The sequence below is a fragment of the Megalops cyprinoides genome, chromosome 19, assembly GCF_013368585.1.
Source record: "Megalops cyprinoides isolate fMegCyp1 chromosome 19, fMegCyp1.pri, whole genome shotgun sequence".
In the NCBI taxonomy this organism is placed as follows: domain Eukaryota; kingdom Metazoa; phylum Chordata; class Actinopteri; order Elopiformes; family Megalopidae; genus Megalops; species Megalops cyprinoides.
This window is the reverse complement of record NC_050601.1, coordinates 21,641,198-21,663,585: the sequence shown is the minus strand read 5'-3', so window position 1 is coordinate 21,663,585 and position 22,388 is coordinate 21,641,198. Positions and strand designations below refer to the sequence as shown.

Below are 22,388 nucleotides of genomic sequence, written 5' to 3'. Positions count from 1 at the left end.
GGGATTTAGGCAGCTGATTGCGTGGATTTGAAAGGCCACTGCAGGGAGCCGGCAAAGGAGGGTGTGCTTGCACCAATCTCACATTGTTTGAGCATGACCAACGGACCGAGCTGAAACCAAAAATACAACTTAATCAGGTACCATGTTAAATGGCCGAGCCTCACTGACCTGTTGTCTTTTCACAACTGTCTTTTCGCAACTGCCATCAGGAACATTTTGCAGGACTATATACGTTTGGAGACTCCAGATCCTAGCGCATTCTTAAGTGTAACAGTGTGGTACTGAAACCACATCAACCCTGTTAAACCTCATTTACATAATCAGTCATAAACAATTTAAATATGGGTGGACTTTTTTAACATAGTGATTATTTCCAAACAACTGGATCTTACTATGAATATCATTTGTGGTGTGTTTGGATATGGGTTTTGATGAAGCTGAATTGTTCTTAAACTACTACTCCATTCACATCTTCAAATTAACATTAAAATGGCTTATTTTAGTAAGGCCACCCCTTCAAGGTTGTAACAGATACAATTTAAGTCTGGTTCTCTGAATGAGAGATTTTCTCCACCCAGATACATATACCGTATCATATATGGGGGTTATGACAACACTGGTTGTGTGAGACACACCAGCGTTGCTAAAGTATGTGTAGGGGGTTTGGCCTTACATTTGACCTTAGCTGTAACAAATTCAGCCTGTCTCCTTAGAGAACCAACTTTATTCTGTAACCATTACCACCTCCATCATGTTGAAACTGTCCTCCACCCTGCTAAAAATCAGATGTAAAAACTACTCAGTCTTTAAGACAGCACAAGGAGAAAGTCTCAGGTCACCAGTGCTCAAAAAGGGCACTGAACTGAACAGTAGCACCACAGTGTTCAAGAGCACAGAATCTGTGGAGGCTCTAAGTAGTTCCCCTTCATGCAGTTCTAATCTGTCCCAGAGGGCAAAGAAACCATACAACACCCTCTTGGCCACTGAGAATAGAGAGATGCTGTGCTGTGTGGTCCCCAGAAGGCCATGGAACCAGCTGCTACCAAGGCAAGCCTCTGCCTTTGGGAGACACTGGTTGCCAGAGTAACAAGGGGTGAGGCAGCGCACTGGCTCGAGTCAACCTGCCAGAGGCTTCGCCTTGTTGACTCAGGCATACATAAGGTGCCACCACAAATGGTCAACCCATTGCTTGTAGCTGGTACAGAGAAGCCCTGACGAGTGCCAGGCATCAGGCACTTTGAAGAGGCCCTAGCATCAGAGGCGATGACAGTGCTGTTAGTCAGTAGCATCTAGTAATTGTAGGTGATTGTACAGATATTGGTAAGTTATGCACCCTGAAATTCTTTTCATGGATTTGCAATGCTCCTAGCAGAGGGCTCACACTGCTGAAGGAGAATGTGCATCTGATCCAAAGTACACTTTCTGCTTAGTGTCCACTAACCAGTGGTAGAGTCTGGACTTGAACAGAGGCTGACCCAATTGATCAGCCACAAACCAGACAAACAGCTAGCCTATCTGTGAGGCCCTGTTTTTCATTTACTGACTCTCAGAACCCTGACAGGGCACTGAAGAGATGACCTTAGGTCCTCCTCTGTCACTCACGGTGGACCACAGGATGCATGTAGGTTTGGGTTCAACCCTTAGAAGTCTAGCTAGCCAGTTTTCCCTTAGAGAACTGTTACCTCCAGGTTATAACCCTGGGTAGCTGTATGGCCAAGCTTACATGGCACCACAACCTTCTTTGGTTAATCACTGGGGCAGCACAGGACAAAGGATCTGTCTGTCCTGCCATACATCAAGACTCCCAATTGCGTACAATTACCTGAAGCCACAAGTACAATCGAACTGGGTGCCTCGGCCTGAACTTCCTGAACGCACACTGCTGCATTTTCACAGGGATCTGTGCTGACATTTTACACTGTTTTTGTGAGTACACAAGCGCTTGTATTCCACAAAAGAGTCCATTGTTTTTAACAGGATTGGCGATGTTTTCAACCATTCATATTTAAAGGGAGAAATAAACCCATTTCAGATGTAAAACCAACCACAAAATGATAATGTATTGGGGTTTTGGAAATGTTTTAAAAAATTACTAGAAAAAAACTAAAAATACAGTATATCCAGAATCATGATAGATCACTGCCCCTAGTGTTAGCTTGAGGTACAGCTCAGCCGGCCTGAAGCAGATAAAGGAGTGGGTCAATGGGAAACAGAGGTACACTGACACATTGCAGGAAGAATAATCTGCTGCCAAACCGAATGTCAATGTTCCAGCCTCAATTCTATACACAGCAGTCATCAAAAATGCAGAAGTGGTTTGGATGATCAGGTGACAAGAACAGCATCAGTGAAAGGGAATATGCCTGGCAAAAATCTATCACACTGAGTTCTTAATGCAACAAAATGGAGGAGCTGAGAGGAATACAAGTGGCCTCTGAGTGCTGGTCGATGCTTACCGAGTATCGCCGCTCTCTTCCTGTTCCACTCAGCTATCTGAGTAAACTGTGCTCAGTCCTCACTGTTCCTGTCAAGGAGGACTCCTTCCATTCCTGGCTGTTTTATGAAGCCTGGCCCTGGTGTGTGAGTGCTTTGGAGGATTGCATTCACCGTGCCCTGTGCTCCTGCATGAGTACAGTGGTCATTGCAGTGACAGACAACAACATCCAACATCCTTCAAAAAATGAGTTCATCAAGGGGGAGAAAGCAAACAAAAAATAAGAAAGAAAGAAATATGGTTCTGGTCTTACCAACCAGCAGGCTTCCCAGTTCTCTTAACCCTTATTGACCTAAATGATGTTCTTATAGTGTTTATTGGATAATATCCAGCTGGTGAGTCCAAAGAGAGTCTTACCAACCAGCGGTTCTCTTAGCCCCAACTAATATGGTGCTGATCTTTGTTTTATCTCATTTAAGTGGTTACACTCAAGCCCCAGTTTATCTGTTTTCAGGAAACTGTGCTTTGGTGGCTCACTTTAATGAGGCACTTGTTTTCTGTGCAGGCCACACAGAACCACAGTACCACAACTCAGACCCAGGTTCCAGTCAGAGCTGTGTCATTCACCAGCAGGAGACCAGGAGCCCATAACAGCGGAAAGCAATCGGCCTCATTCTCTCAAGGCCGGGCAGGTTTCGACGTTCAGGGTTCCTTTGTCGCACCGCTCTTGGCACCCTGAGAGTGTTTGCTCCCCTGGAGCATTGTGGGACTTGTAGTGTGGAAAACAACATTTGTATTCCCTGTGACCTGGCACTCCCACACAAGTGCAGAGGATGTTGTTGTGAGCTTAACCTAATATACAATTGGCAAAGACAGGAAAAGGGGGCCATTTGCAAAGAAAGTGTGTTCTATTCCAAATTAGCATTACATACTTTCAGGACATGGTATGGAATTCTGATGTCCATTTTAATGCTGTTTGATGTTAGTATGAATTTTTGATGATTTTTAAAACATGATATGAGCTTGTGTCTTTGATGCAGAATATCTGCTGCTGTGTGTTCATCCAGAAATAAAAGGCTGCTTCATACACTGCTTTAGGTATGTTTACCTAGAGTAACACTGCAAGAAAAGCTTAATGAAACATACTTACAGCTTGTAAATGTATACAGAAATAAAATTGCATTATTATATTTCACAACATTTTTAATAGCAGTAACAGCAATGATAACGATCTAAGTTAAAAGTAATTGAAAAGCTAGTTCACTAGTTAAAAGATATTAAGTCTGTCATGTATATGTGTATAGAAATGCAGTGGTAAACAAATTGATGTCATTATTCAAATGAAACATCAGACCATAATTTCCTCGGTAAGTTCCAGACAGTATAACAACTGTCATTTCCATCTTCAAGCGGGAGCTGAGGGTTCTTATTTTCATTCGTTGGCTCACTGCTACTCCAGAGGGAAATATAAGAGGACAAGATGCACCTGGATGTGCTCTGATGTGCTGTGGAGGACTGTATCGTTTAGAATATCTCAATTTCAAAAAGGTTGTAATGTCCAAACATTAAAGGTTGGGGGGAGGCTGGGTTTGTAATATTAAGCAAAGGGATATTAAAAACCTTAGCAGATAGGTATGATTACTATCATTAACATTATTTACATAATTAAAACAAAACATTGATAAATTTGGAACAAGCAAAACATGCAAATGAACTATGAATACTCAGTAGTTTAAAATGCATTTGTATTTAGGGATAATTAAAAAGCAGAAAAAACAGACATATTTTGGTTTTTAAGAGCATGTTGACTATCATCTAGCAAACAGTAATTTTCTTTGTGAAATACTCTCTATATGAATGCCCTATAATCATTGTAAATATAATAAACCACAGTTTTGCTATTACACTGCAAAGCCAAAGGCTTTTACCAGCCATGAAGCTTGATTATTCCTTCTGTCAACTCAGAAAATAAACACAGGCCCAGTCTATTACTGTCAATCATGTTAAGCATTTACACTTTTTTTTTTTTTTTACATAACTCTGTGATGGTTTATTATGGATTGAGCTTTTACTGTATGAAAAGGTCACTGTAATAAAAACCAGTTTAACTGTAGCTACAAAATTAGATCTTAAGAATTTTGAATCAGAAGAGACTTGCTTAGTGTTACATCAAAAATATTTTTTAAAATTATGTTACATGATCCATTAGTTCATTAGTTGCCATTGCTTTAAATTGAGTTGTTCACAAATACGAATAACTTGAAACATATCACTACAGATGTATTTAAAATTTGAAAATACACCTTCTGAGGTCTCACATTACTACATAATTTATTTCCTGTGAGAATTATCCTAGTTTAAAGGCAGCAGAAGTAATAACAAACGTAAAAAGCTTTGACAATGGATACTGTCTGTCACAATGAATCAGAATGAAAGACGCATGCTTTGACTCACAAATGGGGCAAATCTGGATGTTTTAAAGAGATTTTAATTTCCAGGCATCCAAAACACAGGCAGAAGTGCTATTTAAGAAACGGGATGGTAAAAAATGCCAAATCAACCATCACTGATGAACAGCCATCACCAGTCCTGAGGGTCCAACCAAAAAAATCAGATCAGCCATATGATTAAGTGCTTAGGTGGACCCAAAACCTGCGGATACCATAGCTCTCCAGGGCCAAAGTCAAGTAAGGCTGAGACAAAACACACAGGAGGCAGAACCACTCAGACTACCAACCTGTGTTCAAGGGCAACTGCATTCCTTTGTCATATTTAGACACAGGATTTGTCTTTTTTCCTTTACTCACAACAATTTGGCAGAAGAGTAGAGACTGGTAATGAATTCACCTCAGAATATATGTCAGGTCATATGCCTGGTAACATCTGTCCTTTTAGCCATCATATTTAAGACACTTGGTCCTTCATTATAAATGGGCATGCTATTAAAAAGGCTGAATTTTCAGGCCATGCATTTTGTCTATTTTTTTGCCGGTAATGAGCTGTCAGCAAAATAGTGTTATTGGTGTCATAGTGGATTTTGAACCCTGTTCTTTGATTGTGAACATGAGCTCAGCTGGACTGCCGACACCATCGGCGGTGAGTGAGAAAATATTTGTTGCTTTGACGTATAGTGTGCGAAATAGCCACTGGCTGCCGGTAACTTTAGCGCTTTCGGCCAGCTTCGTGCCCAATCAAGAAAAGGGGAAAAACTGTGCCATCTTTGCTACTTAGCATTAGCGATTTTGACTAGTCTGTTAACATTGAGCAAAATTAATTTACAAAATATGTATTTGTTTGAGAAAAAACCCTTAAATTTCATCCAATGCAGTATGTGGGATTTTCTGAAATTCTAGAGTATACTTTTTGCAGGATTGCAGTCAGTTCAGACTGTTGTTCAATTGATTACCGAGGTATGTCAATTTAAGGTTACATACAATGCAACATTTCTGTGTAGGCTTCACATCAAGAAAAAAACTGCCACAATCGCATATGGAGGCAGAAATGACCAAAGACACATTTTGGCAAGTTTGTCTATCTTGGCTAACCTCAAAGCCCATGGTTCACCAGCTTGGGCCATGGAAAAACACATGTACGCATATATACAAATGCACACATTCTAACAGAAAGATGTATATACGTTTGCTTGTATATAGACACCCGCTTTCATGCATACATAGGGTATTTCTGTTCCTTCTGTCCAACCAATGCGCCCTATTCCAGAACAGTACAAGTATAAAATAAAAGCAGATACAAAAAAGGATACTGGACCTCTCCCAGGTTATCTGTCCATCAAGGATAGATTAAATAAAAGTCTGTTCAGATGTCCAGGCCGATGAGGGTCATCCAGGTGAGCGGCGGAGGCACTCAGGTAAGGGGAAGTGCACTTGTGGGTGCCGGTCCTCCAGTTCTCTTCACTCCTCCCGCGATGGCCGGCCCCTGGCCAGCGACATTGGCCGCCGGCTTATGGGAGCTCCGTGGTGGCTGGGGGCCATTCGGGGTGCCATTGGACGGGGTGGTGGGGGCGGGGCTGTGGGGGGCAGGGCTGGGCAGGGGGGAGGAGCTGGAGGGGAGAGTGGCGGGGCTGCTGGCTTTGTCACTGAGAGACTCGCTGTCGGAGGTGGGGCTGGTGTTCATCCCGTCGGAATGGGCCGACTCCATGGGCTGGGACAGCTTCAGCCGCTTCCTGGGGGGCTGGACACGGTAGCGCAGCGGCAGAGGTCCATTCTGTAATGGAGGGGCAGGCCAACCAATCAAGTTTACTGTAAACTCTCGCAAACGCCCAACAGAGCGTGTCTTCCAAAGGGAATCGAAAAGCCAGGAACCCTTAATAATGGGTTACCAGACTCTGGACAGAGTATGTCAGTGCCAGCCACTGTGATGCACTCACCCCTCTCCATGTGTAGCTGTAAGCAACGTCTAACAGCGTATAGTAGTCCTTCAGGGGCTCATCTTCGTACATCACCTCAATCTGTAGGACAGAGAGGTCAGACATCGAGTGCGCAGAATGAAGAATGCCCACTGGTCAACGGCAAATGACTTGATTGCATACAGCCAATATTAATGGACACTGACAATTTTCTCTCGCGTTACAGACAGGTGTCCATTTTAAAAAAAATCCTGAGGGGAAAAAAGAAAACTGAGAAACCAAAGGTTTCCAACAAAGGGAGTCCCACGGAGGTTTTGCCTAACTTATCTGACAATCCTGCAGGCTTAGCAGGAGCAATATCATTTAGCCATCTGACACTCACAAGGCAACTAACTGGTGACAGCTGTGCAGATGTTCAAAAGTGCAACTGTATGCGGTTTTACATGGTGGCTTTATTTGCTAGCTTCACTTGCTTGTAAATGGTAAGAATAAGCATTTTAAAAAGTTAACCATCTCCAGTGCTATTGGCACATTAATGAATGCTCTTAAAAAGAGAATTTCAGGCAATCATGCATTCAATGCAAATTTTTCAGGAGTGGTTTCTCTTACCCTTTCTTTATATTTCATATATATTATATATATTTTTTTGTTCATATATTTCATATATATCATATTTCATTATATCATAACAAAAAATACTAAATCCAAACCCATTATGAAAACAGTATTTCATGTAATCAATATTTAGATTTTGAAGGAAACATTCAAAATGCTTCAAATTCAAATTTCATGAAAAGCACAGTATACTGGATGGGACTTCAAATATTAAATGAAAAAATAAAACATATCAACAGGAATATATTACCAATATTTTGCGGTTTGAAGTAAAAAAAATACTCACTAGCAACCACACAATCAATAGGATGATAACAGACTATTTTACAAGACAGAATATGATGATAATGATAATGATAATGATGATGATAATCTATCTTTAGCTTTGCACTGTTTGATCTCCGGCCTTGCTGCATGGATTTTTCATTACTGACTGTAGCTATTCATATTAAGATGCCCAGTGGGATAACTAGCTGACTACATAGAGGATTTTTCTCCTTTCCCTGTTGTGCTTCTTGATGTTCAGAGCCACCTGGGTACAGTTTGCTCAGTAGACTCAGTATCTATCTGGGCAGTACAAAAGCTTCTGAAAAGCTTCAGGGAAAATCTGCTACAAAGAAACAGGGTTGAAAGACATGGCAAATGCAGAGTGCTGGGTGCAGGATGAAGGATGAAGACATTCTGTACGAATTCTATGACTGCAGCTGGTGCAGACTGACGGTGTAGAACAGATAACAGTGTTTTAGTGTGGAGCAGACAGCAGTGTTATAGTGTAGAACAGACAGCAGTGTGGCAGTGAGGAACAGACAGCAGTGTGACAGTGAGGAACAGACAGCAGTGTTATAGTGTAGAACAGACAGCAGTGTGACAGTGAGGAACAGACAGCAGTGTGACAGTGAGGAACAGACAGCAGTGAGGCAGTGAGGAACAGACAGCAGTGAGGCAGTGAGGAACAGACAGCAGTGTGGCAGTGAGGAACAGACAGCAGTGTGACAGTGAGGAACAGACAGCAGTGTGGCAGTGAGGAACAGACAGCAGTGTTATAGTGTAGAACAGACAGCAGTGTGGCAGTGAGGAACAGACAGCAGTGTGACAGTGAGGAACAGACAGCAGTGTGGCAGTGAGGAACAGACAGCAGTGTGGCAGTGAGGAACAGACAGCAGTGTTATAGTGTAGAGCAGACAGCAGTGTTATAGTGTAGAGCAGACAGCAGTGTTATAGTGTAGAACAGACAGCAGTGTGGCAGTGAGGAACAGACAGCAGTGTGACAGTGAGGAACAGACAGCAGTGTGGCAGTGAGGAACAGACAGCAGTGTGGCAGTGAGGAACAGACAGCAGTGTGGCAGTGAGGAACAGACAGCAGTGTTATAGTGTAGAGCAGACAGCAGTGTTATAGTGTAGAGCAGACAGCAGTGTTATAGTGTAGAGCAGACAGCAGTGTGGCAGTGAGGAACAGACAGCAGTGTGACAGTGAGGAACAGACAGCAGTGTTATAGTGTAGAGCAGACAGCAGTGTGGCAGTGAGGAACAGACAGCAGTGTGGCAGTGAGGAACAGACAGCAGCGTGGCAGTGAGGAACAGACAGCAGTGTTATAGTGTAGAACAGACAGCAGTGTTATAGTGTAGAGCAGACAGCAGTGTGGCAGTGAGGAACAGACAGCAGTGTGGCAGTGAGGAACAGACAGCAGTGTTATAGTGTAGAACAGACAGCAGTGTGGCAGTGAGGAACAGACAGCAGTGTGGCAGTGAGGAACAGACAGCAGTGTGGCAGTGAGGAACAGACAGCAGTGTTATAGTGTAGAACAGACAGCAGTGTGACAGTGAGGAACAGACAGCAGTGTGGCAGTGAAGAACAGACAGCAGTGTTATAGTGAGGAACAGACAGCAGTGTGACAGTGAGGAACAGACAGCAGTGTTATAGTGTAGAACAGACAGCAGTGTGACAGTGAAGAACAGACAGCAGTGTTATAGTGTAGAACAGACAGCAGTGTTATAGTGTAGAACAGACAGCAGTGTGGCAGTGAGGAACAGACAGCAGTGTGACAGTGAGGAACAGACAGCAGTGTGGCAGTGAGGAACAGACAGCAGTGTTATAGTGTAGAACAGACAGCAGTGTGACAGTGAGGAACAGACAGCAGTGTGACAGTGAGGAACAGACAGCAGTGTGGCAGTGAGGAACAGACAGCAGTGTGACAGTGAGGAACAGACAGCAGTGTTATAGTGTAGAACAGACAGCAGTGTGACAGTGAGGAACAGACAGCAGTGTGACAGTGAGGAACAGACAGCAGTGTGGCAGTGAGGAACAGACAGCAGTGTGACAGTGAGGAACAGACAGCAGTGTGACAGTGAGGAACAGACAGCAGTGTTATAGTGTAGAACAGACAGCAGTGTGGCAGTGAGGAACAGACAGCAGTGTGACAGTGAGGAACAGACAGCAGTGTGACAGTGAGGAACAGACAGCAGTGTTATAGTGTAGAACAGACAGCAGTGTGGCAGTGAGGAACAGACAGCAGTGTGGCAGTGAGGAACAGACAGCAGTGTGACAGTGAGGAACAGACAGCAGTGTTATAGTGTAGAGCAGACAGCAGTGTTATAGTGTAGAACAGACAGCAGTGTGACAGTGAGGAACAGACAGCAGTGTGACAGTGAGGAACAGACAGCAGTGTGACAGTGAGGAACAGACAGCAGTGTTATAGTGTAGAACAGACAGCAGTGTGACAGTGAGGAACAGACAGCAGTGTTATAGTGTAGAACAGACAGCAGTGTTTTAGTGTAGAACAGACAGCAGTGTTATAGTGTAGAGCAGACAGCAGTGTGACGGTATGGTTGTCCCAGTTACCCGGTAACTGCTCGGGATGTCCATCTTGCTGCGCAGGAACTTGGCCAAGTGCATGACTGTCATGGCTGCTGGACAGCGCAAAAAACGTTTGCTGCTGGGCTACACGAAGGAAGATGAGAGGGAGAAAGAGATGTCAGCAGGGAGACAATGCAGTGAAACAAGTGATCTAGAAGGGTATAAAGGGTCATTTACACAGGCTCTACAGGGTTATAAAAAACTACAAATTAGAAATACCCTCTCTCTGTCTGAAGCTCTTGGATCCAGGGGTTTCTTGTCATTTCTGTAATAATGAAAGGAAAGGTAAGACTGAAATGAAGACAAAGTCATCTCTGAGAAGTGGTTCTTATTTTGCCCAGTAGTAACACTCCTCATTTGGAAAGAAAACCTGAAGACATTACTGTAGTACAGAAACAACGGTCTTACTTCTTTTCTTCGTGAAACTGGATGGACAGGCTGAGGACTTCATCATCTGTGATCATCCTCTTCTCCCTCATCTCCTCCCGGTCCTCTCCGCTAGAGTTAGCTCCTGCATGAGGCCAGAGAGAGGCAGCATTGTGGAGGGATGGATCACTGAGACAATCAAGGGGACAGAGAGCCAGGAACGGGACACACGGCTCTCTCTGAAAGCTTCTACATTCAGTTTTATTTATTTCTCCAGTTCTGGCATCTCCGCAATTCAAAATTACATTGGACAGCATCTTAAAGTTGTAATACCATGCACAAGTTTAAGTTCACAGTTGGGAGTTAGGTATATTTGTAAGTGATGATTACACTGGGAATTACTGGGCAGTATGCCGCAAAGGAGTTGAACCACTTTAAACCTGAAGTTAAACTTATGTTTGGATACATTACAGGGAAAGAAAAGTGAAACTTCTCTGGAATTCTGTATGGGCAATTATCTAATGTGAAAAACCTTTCCTTTATGCAGGAATGACAGAAGGCAGGGGGAAGGGTGAGGAGGGAGGAGGAGAGATGGAGGACCAAATTTGCAATGCCTACCATCAGCTGCAGGGTTGTCTGCATAGAAATCCCGTCTCCTTTTCATCTCATCTGAGTCAAAGGTGGGAAGGAAGTTAAACGTCAGGAAGTCTTTCATTAAAGTTTGCTATTAGATGTAAGCTGAACCACAAAGCTCAAAATATCCACGATGAGGCCTTCTCAGGCCTTTTCACTTCATGAAAGCTGAGCTTTTTCCATTATGATCAAAACAATATATCCTGTTTCAAATCAACCAGGTCAATATAACCCTACTGCACCAAGAAAATCATATTCAGTGGCTCAAACTGAACCAATTCAAATGAATCACATTCAGCAGACCAATCTGAACCAACTAAAGTGAGTCACATTCAGATAAACTATTACAAAAAGACATGTTTTAGTATTCTACTTAAAATTAGTGAGGGAAATTACATGCTGTTCTAAAACATACCTGTAAATTTCATGGTTTGCTTCAAATTCTGACCATCACTCACTCATAGACAATTGCTCCCGCTGACCCAGAACTGTCTCTCAGATACTCAGATTTATAACTTATTATTAGTAGAGAGGGTCAAATGTATTATTTAATCCCATCAAAAAGGCATTTACTGGTTCAGATAGACACTGTGCCACTGCAATATGTTTCCTGTGACATACATACAGAAGAAAGAGTGGCACTGGTACTTTCAAATCAAATGACACTGCCTTGAGGTATCCAAGTTAGGCATCACTGGACTGGAGACATTGCACCATTCCATCACAGTCTGTCTTACCTTTGAACAGCCCAGGGACCAGCTTGTACACAATGTCCTGCAAGGTTTTGTCCGACCTGTGGGCGAGTAAGTACAGGTGAACCATAATGACCACCATGGAGTATGAACCCCCAACAACTCCTACCACTAAAATGGGAAAACCCATTTAATATAATTATTAGTGCAATAATTGATTTGGGTTTTGTGGTGAAATCATCTGTCCTTTACAGAAATATATGGGTATATTTTTGCAGTTGAATTCTGTCAAAACCCGTTTCAGCCAGCGTTGTCATGCTCTGCCATGATTTACAGAAGGCAAATGTATGCAACTGTCCCAGAGATCTTTTCAGACAAGAAAAAGAGGAAACAAGCCATCCCCATACATTTTAATAAGAAACTGTAATCCACAAGATGTTCAGCGTAAACGAAAAGAAAAGAGAAAAAAAAGACGACGACTAGCTTGCTACTCGTGCAAGTGAGCCCAGAAGTTTGCTGGCAAAAAACTGGTAAACTGGTAAGGAATGCACTTTCCCCATTGCACTGTCTTGTTTGAAAACAGCAAATTAGCTTGCTAGTGATGATGAGAACCCTAGAGGACGTTAGTGAGGTAGTTTAGCTATCTTGCTAAACTTTCGTTTCAGTAATGTAACTGCGAGACTGACAGTTGCTGAATTTGACTTGCCATTTCCGCATTATTCATTATTTTTATGTAGTTGGAATAGTTTGCTACTTTATGCTGTTGTATTTTAAACTCTTGTAACTATTGAGTCTAACATGCTACCTATCTGCCTTTGGTTATAAGGTCAAGGCATGCCAGGTTCCTTACACACTAGCTAGTGTATACGATATGTACCGAATCTTCAGAGGATCTATGGTGACTTGTGCGTCTTACTACGTATTTTTCTGTGCTTTCTGTGCTGTCTCGGATGGTGAACATGCATTCAGTAAGATGAAACTTACAAAAAACTATTTGCAATCTACTATGTGAAGACAGATTAAATGGTTTGGCACTGCTTTCAATAGAGAGCCAGTTGGAGTAGAATCTGGACTTTAAGGACAAAATACATGACTTTGCTACCAAAAAAGGTGCGGTGGATGACTCTCTGACATTTCATTCATAAAGCATGGTGTTGAATATTCCGTGCTGTCAAGCGTATTTTTATTTTAACTGGGGTGGGGCCGGGGGCCCGTTGAAATAATTTTGTCCCGGGCCCAGGCATCATGCATGCCGGCCCTGCTAGTGTGCACTGCTCAGCAAGGCCTCAGGATATTTGTCCATCTGTTTTTGCATCTTCCCTTTTCCTTGTTTTGTGGATTTCATTTGTTGTTGGACTGTATGGACCTCTGAAGATTGGTAATGTTTTTCATCATTTTTTGCTGGCCTGGGATTTGCATCTGTGGATTACTTCTCTTGCTCATGGGTTTGCTTTTTTCTTTTCATGCATATTTTTGGACTGAGAAGTGAAGGGCTTTCATCTTTTTTTTTTGTTTCCTTACATGTTACCGGTTGTGGGACAAAGTCTTTTGTGTATGCGTGTTGGATACATTTCCATTTGACAGCACTGGAAAATACAAACATTTATGGTCAGTATATAACATTTGTTCCCTACCTCCCTGCTTGATTAGCTCCATTAGCCAATGACTTAATCAGCCATTATGGTATCAGAGGGAATGTGTGTTGATGTTTTTGAAGTTACTGATCACACCATTTCAGTTCTAATTAAACAGCACACATGAAATGTGAGTTCATGAAAAAGATCTCGACAAAATAGATGGAAATGGCCTAATGGCTTCATTTTGCTATGTGCCAAAAAGTAAAATCACTCGCAAGGGAAGGATGACATTTTGTCACAGACAACAAATTATGTACATAAACACAACGGAAATCATTTCTGTTAGACTTTTCTTAACGCAGTGCATAATGTTTCACATTACATTAATGTGCTGCCATCACTCTAAAACAGAACACAGAGTCAGGAGAGAATAAGTTGTTACCAGCAGTCTATGGTCTGTGGAGGAATCTAAAAGTTTTATATTAAATTAAGGCAACTAAAATGACAACTGAATGCCACGCCTTGTCAGCAACTTCACCGTTTGATTGTAAATCAGTTAAACTGCTATTTTCAGTGTAAGAAAAAACATTACAGTAAATGACAAGCATGACATGTAGGGGTATTACTGGCTAACTGTCTACAGGGAAATGCAGTAATTACAGCTGAAGGACAAACCAAATTCCATTTGAAGGCCATGCCATTGACCGAACAGGATATTATCACTGCTGTTCTTAGAGTATTAAACATAAACTAAAAAGCTTGGCCCTGATCAATACAATATACAAAAATACAGATGTTTAAGAAAATAAACATCCAAGCAGGATGGAGCACTGACCTGCCGCAAAGCTGCTGTTAATGAATTAAATAATCTGTCTATTCGGATGACTGTTTGTGTGGACCTTTTCTGACTGATTTATATCATAGATGACATCAGACTAATTAAACAATCTAAATCACGTTTAACTGGTAAAATTCCATTATCTTTGCAGCAAAGAAAAAGAACTTTCGTTTCTACAGTAGCATGAAACCAGAGACAACACTGAGGAAAAACACAGGGACATGAAGGGAACTTCAAAGCAGTGGTGTAATGTAAATAAATGTAATGGAAGGTAAACTTAATGTAAAGAAGAATTACTTTCCTTCATTTCAAAATTGCACACAGCATACAAATGTTTACATATTATGCAAAGTACACTTCCATCTGCATCCTTCTATATATGTGCATGTTATTATCCCCTGCATAACTAATACAAGAAATGAAAGAACATGAATATGAATGTTGTATTTATATATAATTATCACCTTAACATCTTGCAATTCCTTCCTAACAAAAAAGGAATTCCAATGCCAGTATTTAAGTCTACCTGAAATGGAAGGTTGATGATCCTCCTGCATGTCTAATCTCTTCCAATTAAAATATACTATTCATAGGCTTTGTCTCAGAAAAGTCTGAAGACTGGGATGTTGGCATGCCTGCATCACATTGCATCACATTCAGATTTGGCTGTCGTCTTGGAACAATGAAGCCCTCTGCTACTCCTTTAACACATATTTTTTCACAGAAATTCAGTTTGAATATTTCAAACAATCCATCAAGTATCAGAAAATGAACTGAAATAAAAATGTTTAGCTGTGCATACACACATGCAGGCCATGGACCTTACAAGAATGTGATAGAAAACTGGTTATTTTCTAATAGAAGACACCCTCATTGCCTTTTAAACAATCCTCACTTTTCCTTTAATTTCATAAGCTTCCATTATAAAATAATGAACCTGAAACACTAGTTAAATATGACAAAATATGAATGCAAGGAATATGAGATTTGTAAATTTCATTAATTTTTTTGAAACAAAAGACATAGGATAACACCTCTAATGTTCCCCACTGTCTGCAGAACAATGAGGATATTAACAGGGTTCATCTGTTATAAAAATGAGTAAAAATGAGTGTTTTGTACCCCACCCATGTGTGCCAATACTGTACTGCAGGGGTGTTTTCTAAGCAAGTTTCTCTGTTTAAAATTTTGCAGGGTTCACAAGCTCTGCCTCCATCACACATCTGGACCCACAGTAGGTCCATCTCTCAACTAAGGCTGAGAAAAGGCAAATTTGCTGCATGACTGAATAAGGACTACTGTTGCGCTTACCTGATGCTAAGCAGTGGCCGTGTTTTGTGTACCTGTACTTCACACCTGGGACAGAACTTGTTAGTCTCAAGGAAGCTCACGATGCAGGTTTTACAGACTGCAGACAGAGGAGGGAAGGCCAGTTCAGATGCATGTGATTAATAATAAAAACAAAGTCAAAGACAAAAAAGACACACACATGTTAAACCTACTTTGTCAACTATATGAGGTAATCCACTACAAACAACTTAGTCCACATAATATCATATTCAAATTCAATTCATATTGTTCCAGTTTATTTTTACAATTATGCTGCACAAACAACTGGACAGATTAAAATTTTCAGAGGGATTCAAACAAGGATCTAAGCATTCCAAATTAAACCTACCCTTTATTTCCTCAATTTGGTCATGTAACTTGGCCCTTTTTTGCAGACATAACTAGCCTAACCCTATCAATTGCCAAATCAGGCCTACATAATTTATACTTCATTAACCTTGAAAACCTATCCAGCCTTACATTCAATGGCTACCCAACTTAGCTAAACCTATCCAAGCAACCCTATCATTTTAAGTTTACTATACAACATGCCATACCATGCAATTACTATAACAAGGAAAACATGTGGATGTATTTTAAACTTAACAATTGAACGTTAAAGCTGTAAGGAGTAGCTTCACAGTCAGTTTCCCCTGACACCAACATTTTAGAGTTCACCATACCCTGGGTGAAACTAGACACTGACAGCTTGGCTAACCTCTAATAGCTGCAAATCAACCAAGCTAAAATAAGACTTCAATGGAAAATGTAACTTGGCAAATACGACGCATCTTTGGTGACCCTTACAGGAGTGCAGACACTCAACGATAGTGGTGGCATCAATGAAATAGCCCACACACAGCGGGCACGTAAGGTTTGGATTCAGATCAGTGATTTTAATGCGGGTGGTTCTGTGCATCTTATCCAGGTTGCAGGTTCTGTAGAAGAAGGAGGGAAAAATGACAGGTTAGATCAGACAGCCTTAATTGAGCAAAAATATTAAAAGAGAGACGCAATACCCAACGCTGAACCTCAAATAAATGATATTATATATGCAGATTTTCAAAAGACATTTGAGAAAGTACCATGAGTGACTCATTATCTGAGTCTAATCAATAGGAGTTCCGTAAGAGTAGTTTAGTACCTGGCTTGAACAAAGACCAAAAAGCGTGATAGCAGCAGGGACCATGAGCAAGGTGATGTGGGAAGTGGAATTCCTTAGAAATCAATGCTGGACATTGGTAGCTTTGACACAGTGCTGCATACACTCCAGACTACATACTATATGTTCCAACTGTAAAAAACCATTCAGAAGCAAAAATATTTCAATTTGTTACTCAGTTTTCACAGATCCTGATGACATTCTGAGGTAACAAGAACACATAAGAAACACAGAGTGTGCAGCATATAAAAAACTAGACTTAATACAGGTCCAGGTCCAGCTCCATAGCTTTTTACAAAGCAAATGCTTTCCCAAAACACACAGGTGTGTGCCTATGTAAAGCTCCACTCCCTGCAACATGTCCAGGTTAAAGAATGTTTAAGTCCTCCCTGTTGCACTTGCACTTTTCTACAGTGCCACGCTGTTGCCAGGTGAAGTGTCATATCTGTAGTCAGGGGAAGAGCTCCTCCAAATTTGGGTGGTAGATGAGTGTTCTTCTAAGGAGCTCCTCCCTGGGTAAGGATATCCCGCTGGGTTGGGTGGTAACAAACCAAGTCTATCCTTCAATATCACCGGTTTCATGAACAAAAGAACTCATACTTTACTTCACAGCTCCATTCAGTATGACTCAATTACTCTAGATAGACAAAGAGCCAGAAGTGTGGCATGGCTATGCAGTCTTGTTTGAGTCATAGATATATGGGGAGATGGACAGAAAGGCTTTGCAAGAGACCTAAACATGTTCACTTCAAACTTGAGGCAGAAAGAGGTTACTAGGACTACTTCAAAGTGGGGAGCAGTAGCTAGCTAGCTACAGGTGGTAAAAGTAAGGGAGTAACTGGTTAACTGCAGCCATTAAAAGTAAGGGAATATCTAACTGGCTACAGGCAGTAACAGTAAGGGTGTAGCTAGGTACAGGCAGTCGTGGTCTGAGTAAACGGCTGGCAAAAGGCAGTAATGTTCAGGGAGTAGCAAGCTAGCATGATAAATCAAGGTCCTAACAGAGGTTGATAACAATCCCATAGCATTTACAAAGAGTACAGAGAGTTCAGTCTGGCCATCTAATAATGGCTCCCTTTAACTCATTAAAAAATTCTCTCCATTCTACACCTCAGCTGTGTGCTGAGTTTTCCTGTGCAAAACACCTGCACCCTGCACCACCCACGCAGGTGCTCCACATCAGTGGTGTTGAGATGCGCTACTCACCTTCACTGTAAAGCACTTTGAGATTCTTGAAGAGCGCTATACAAATGTAATCAATTATCATTACACATGATAGTTAAGATGAAATGCACATTATCTTGAAGTGGATTAAAAAAAAAAGACTCAAACTCCCCCAGTGTTTTTTTCTACCAACCTGGTTCACTTGACATGGAATGATCTATGAATAAAATACTTTAATGAATCAATTTCTCAAATTTGTTGTTACTAAATACAATGGGGGAATATTGCTTCTCTTTGTCTTGTGAATTGTCGCCGTCTATGCCTATTTGCTTATTATTAAGCCTGCAGAGAAATTCTGCAGATATCCCAATACATTTAAACGATCGTTTTAGAAGGTTACAGACGGTTTAGACATTACGTAAAGGTAAGTATAAATAATTGGGTGTGCATGCCACCTGCTGGTACAAAGAGTTTCGCAAGCGAACGGATATTTCTTAAAGCGTTTAACATGAAAATAGGTAGACTATATTTCCAGAAAAACACGAACTTTGCTTTACCGATAGCGACAACATTTTAAGTCCACGAGCAGTCTAGCACTACGTATTTTAATTAAGAAGCGACACGATTCAGCGATGTTTTAACAATTTTTGTTTAAATTCTATTCCTGGCATCATTTATGATAAAAATGTGCTATGAATCGCTGGACGCTCCGTTGTTCGTCCTGAGAAGTTATTCTTGTTTGCAGCCAACTCTACGAATAATGCTCAGCTCTCAAAACATCATGTCTAAACGTTAGCCTTACTGATAGCTCTGACATAGCTAACGTTAGCTAGCTACCGCAGCACGACTTCAAAACAATCTAGATTAGCTAGTATGACACAAACACACGTTAAATTAGTAGCTTGCGTTACATCTTATGTCGAATCCCAACTACGTCATTACAACGAGTCTCTTCCTATGCAAAATGCAAACAAAACGTGATATTGCTGAGCGGATTAGCTAGTTAGCTGGCCAGTTTACGAAGAGTCCACATAATAGCGACATTACCTGGAGCTTGCTAGGTAGTAAGGTAGACAGCTAGTTAATGTACATTGCCTATTTTTCCGGGCTACAAGTAACAGGCTACGTAATGCCTCACCATTTTCTACACTGCAATACAAGGGTAATAAACGCTCAAGATACAATCGTTACTTTGTCAGTAGGCTACTGTAGCGAGGGGGCAGGATGTCTTGCTAAAAACAATAGAGATCGGTAGCTATATAATATTGCTACGCTGAATCTGAGGCGGCCATCTTGAATTTCAATGATTTGATTGGATGTCAAAAAGGAGCGAGAAAAAGAGACGGAGAGGTGAAGTTAGCTAAATTCTGCGAGCTATTCAATGTCGTGACGGCGTATGAGCAGGCTATTTCAGTGCGCTGCGCCGTGAAGGCTCCGTTGCACTGCACCGACCTGATTTTGCAGGGGAGTCCAGTCCTTCGTGTATATCCCGGGCAGAAAGAGTAACTTTGCAAGGATCTGTAATGAAAACACGATACAAAATGGCCTTTTTCCCCCACATCCAGACGACAGACCGCCCTATTTTGTCACGTGGTTGCATTCTCATTAGCAACAACCGCTGGCTGTTCCACAGCAGCATGCAACCAAAACCTATTTCTAGCGAGCTGGTGGGTATTTCTCGAGCAAAAAAGCCGCAGTGCGAAAATATTAATCTAATGCGCATTTAATTGTACGAAATGGGTTTCCATCAAACGGATTCATTTTTGAACAAGCAAATTACAGCAAGCATTTCACAAACATAAAGTACAAGAGAAGATTTGGTTTCCACAGATCAACCAAATGCTAGCCTAATTGTCATAGCCTACATGAACTTTGGTCACTTTTAGGTCATTGTTGGTTTAAAAGTCTTCTGCCCGTGTCAAATAAACTACGAAGACACTTCTTTGGTTTTTCTAAGGCGATAAATATGTCAGTTACAAACGAACTAAATTTTGTTTCTGAAAAGCATTTCATCGTAGCCTATGTATCTGGTGTCTATGATACACTAAGCGATATTGTTCACTATACTGTAAATAATTAATTAAATGTATACTACTTTCCCATATGTTTCATTACTTTGAACGTAAGATAATGCACCCACACAAGCAACATTTAGCACTTTATCGGTCTTCCTTTCAACACAGTGCTCCAAACATTTTGCGAAAACACGCTGGTAGAAATAGTGAAATTGTATATTTTCTGATGCCACAGACTAAATTGTTCACGACATTTACCTTTCATTGTATCGATAATCCCTATGACATTCTATGTTCTCTCTTTTTTTAGAAGCCTATAAGAGGGGAAGATGTGCTATGCGCATTCAAATCCACGTTTGTAGACAATGGCAAGATTCACGGGAATTTAGGCTATTTTCATCGGCATTACATTTTTGTAGAAATTATAACTATATAATGTTAAAGATGCAGTTTGTGGTATAATGGGCTAAATAATTTGTAATCTTGATCTTATTTCTTACAAGTAGGCTAATCTCTTCACAAAATGTAGTTTACTTCCCCATATAAAATTGTATAAGGACTTAAGCTACCTACTTTTTGTGACTTTCACTGGCACCATATTGCCCATATAAGAGCTCAACAAACAATGATATTTTTATTTTTGATGATCACAGTAAAGTTGTTTTTGCACTTCTCGGCTTTCGATGTTTATAGGCCTATTGTAACTCCCATGTTACAAACTGTTTGTCTAACCACCTTTATGGGCAAATAATTCATTATCATACAATCATTTAATATCAAGCCTAAAATTAATTATGAGTGTTTTATGCACAGAACCAGCTTTCATAACTTAATTTCTATTGTACAAAAATATGATTGTATCACCTGCCGACATTTTCAGTGCCCTTTCCAAGGATTTATTTTACGAGACGTATCGTTATATCAAATATGGCAAACTTTCCCAAGTTACACTGGAGTCTTTTTTCTGTCTTACTGTGCCCGTAAACTGGTAGTAACACTGAAACCGGATTAATCCTGTGTCAAAAGAGCATTGGATCATGTTGCTTTAGTTTCCAATTGAGTTTCTCAACAAAAATAATTTAACATGGAATTTTGCAAATCATGTACATCCTTGCTCCGTAAAATGCGCTTCTAGGGTTGACATACACCAGAAGTGCTCATGACGTGTGTGAAGTCTGAAATAAAATAGAAAGAATATTATATATTTATCATGAGAGTAAGCTGGTTTACTATTTGTTGAAGTCGATAATACAAATGCCTTTTAAATGAGGTCTGATCCCCGCATTGATTTTGTATCCCTCTGTAAGCGGGTATTTTAACTGCTTGTTGTGCGATCAAACAGCTGACGGCTGTTTGACGGCTACTTTCCCACATCGCATAATCTGTTCTCACAAAATAATTAGAATATTTTTTTGCTTTCTCTTTTCAATAACATTATAATATTAGTTAAAATGTAGTCTAAATTATTAAAAGCAAAATGAATGAAAAATCTTGTACAAAATAATGTACAGAACTGGTTATTGGTGCCTGCACTTATCTAGAGCTTAATATGATCAGCGTTCTCCAAAAATATACCGTAGAAATGATACTAGAGGAGCCTTATTTTTTGCCCTTATATAGCTACCCCTGATCAATGAGCACGGCGACATCCCAAAACGACGTTTAATAGCAGGAAATTCATGAAGCTGAATTTGGATCTTGAAGAGTAGAAGCAGGCTAGCTGGTATCAACCTTAAATTTACCAAGGCGGTTGTTGGGTCTTATTCTCTACAGTCCACCAAAAGCTCGCAATTGTCTTTGATAAAATTTTATACTGCATATTTGTGTTGTGACATTACTTAGCTAGCCACCTATATTTCCTCCGCTTCATAAAACTGATTTTGCGGTGGTTTGTCTCATAGCTTCTTAGCGGCGTTAGCGAGGTCGCTACCCGTTACTTCCAGCTGTGGTGAGAAGCATGAATTCAAAAGAGTGAAACTTCAAAATTCGATCAGTCCGGGAAAACAAAATCAATATCGATAATCGCTAAATAAAGGATTCCACATTTTCTCGTTTATTTATTTATTTAATTTGCTCGTGCGGTGTTCAATTGACTACACGCGAGAATATGAGAGAATTGAACGCGCAGTGCTTTAGTACTCCTGCGCTAGCGCACAGGATGTTGGGGTAATTGTTCACAATTCGAGATTCCAAGAACCAGATTGAAAAAAGAGAAAAAGTCCCCAAAAAGATAGGCTAACATCATGCATATTATCTGGTGTTTTGGGAAGCTCTAAGAAACCTGGAGTTATAAGCGACCGATTATTCTAATTTATTGATATTAATAAATATTTCTAGAATATT

At 40.8% G+C, this 22,388-nt stretch overlaps 1 protein-coding gene across 1 annotated transcript; it reads right to left on the bottom strand.

Moving 5' to 3' along the window:
- Positions 1-6,298: 6,298 nt before the first annotated feature.
- On the bottom strand, positions 6,299-19,581 carry LOC118794678 (polycomb complex protein BMI-1-A-like). The gene is made up of 10 exons (XM_036552926.1): positions 19,483-19,581; positions 16,512-16,642; positions 15,687-15,783; positions 12,006-12,061; positions 11,254-11,304; positions 10,678-10,780; positions 10,489-10,534; positions 10,255-10,353; positions 6,822-6,902; positions 6,299-6,658 (listed from the first exon to the last, which is right to left on the bottom strand). Exons 2-10 carry the CDS (start codon positions 16,621-16,623, stop codon positions 6,299-6,301), a joined length of 1,005 nt encoding a protein of 334 aa, XP_036408819.1. The 5' UTR covers positions 16,624-16,642; positions 19,483-19,581.
- Positions 19,582-22,388: the final 2,807 nt, after the last annotated feature.

Excerpts from the sequence above, each read along its gene's own strand:
- LOC118794678 (XM_036552926.1), bottom strand. The coding sequence starts at position 16,623 with ATGCACAGAACCACCCGCATTAAAATCACTGATCTGAATCCAAACCTT. Across the intron at positions 10,781-11,253 it reads AGACAACCCTGCAGCTGATG|GAGCTAACTCTAGCGGAGAG; the intron begins GTAGGCATTGCA and ends GGCCTCATGCAG. Across the intron at positions 10,354-10,488 it reads GAGCTTCAGACAGAGAGAGG|CCCAGCAGCAAACGTTTTTT; the intron begins GTATTTCTAATT and ends TCCTTCGTGTAG.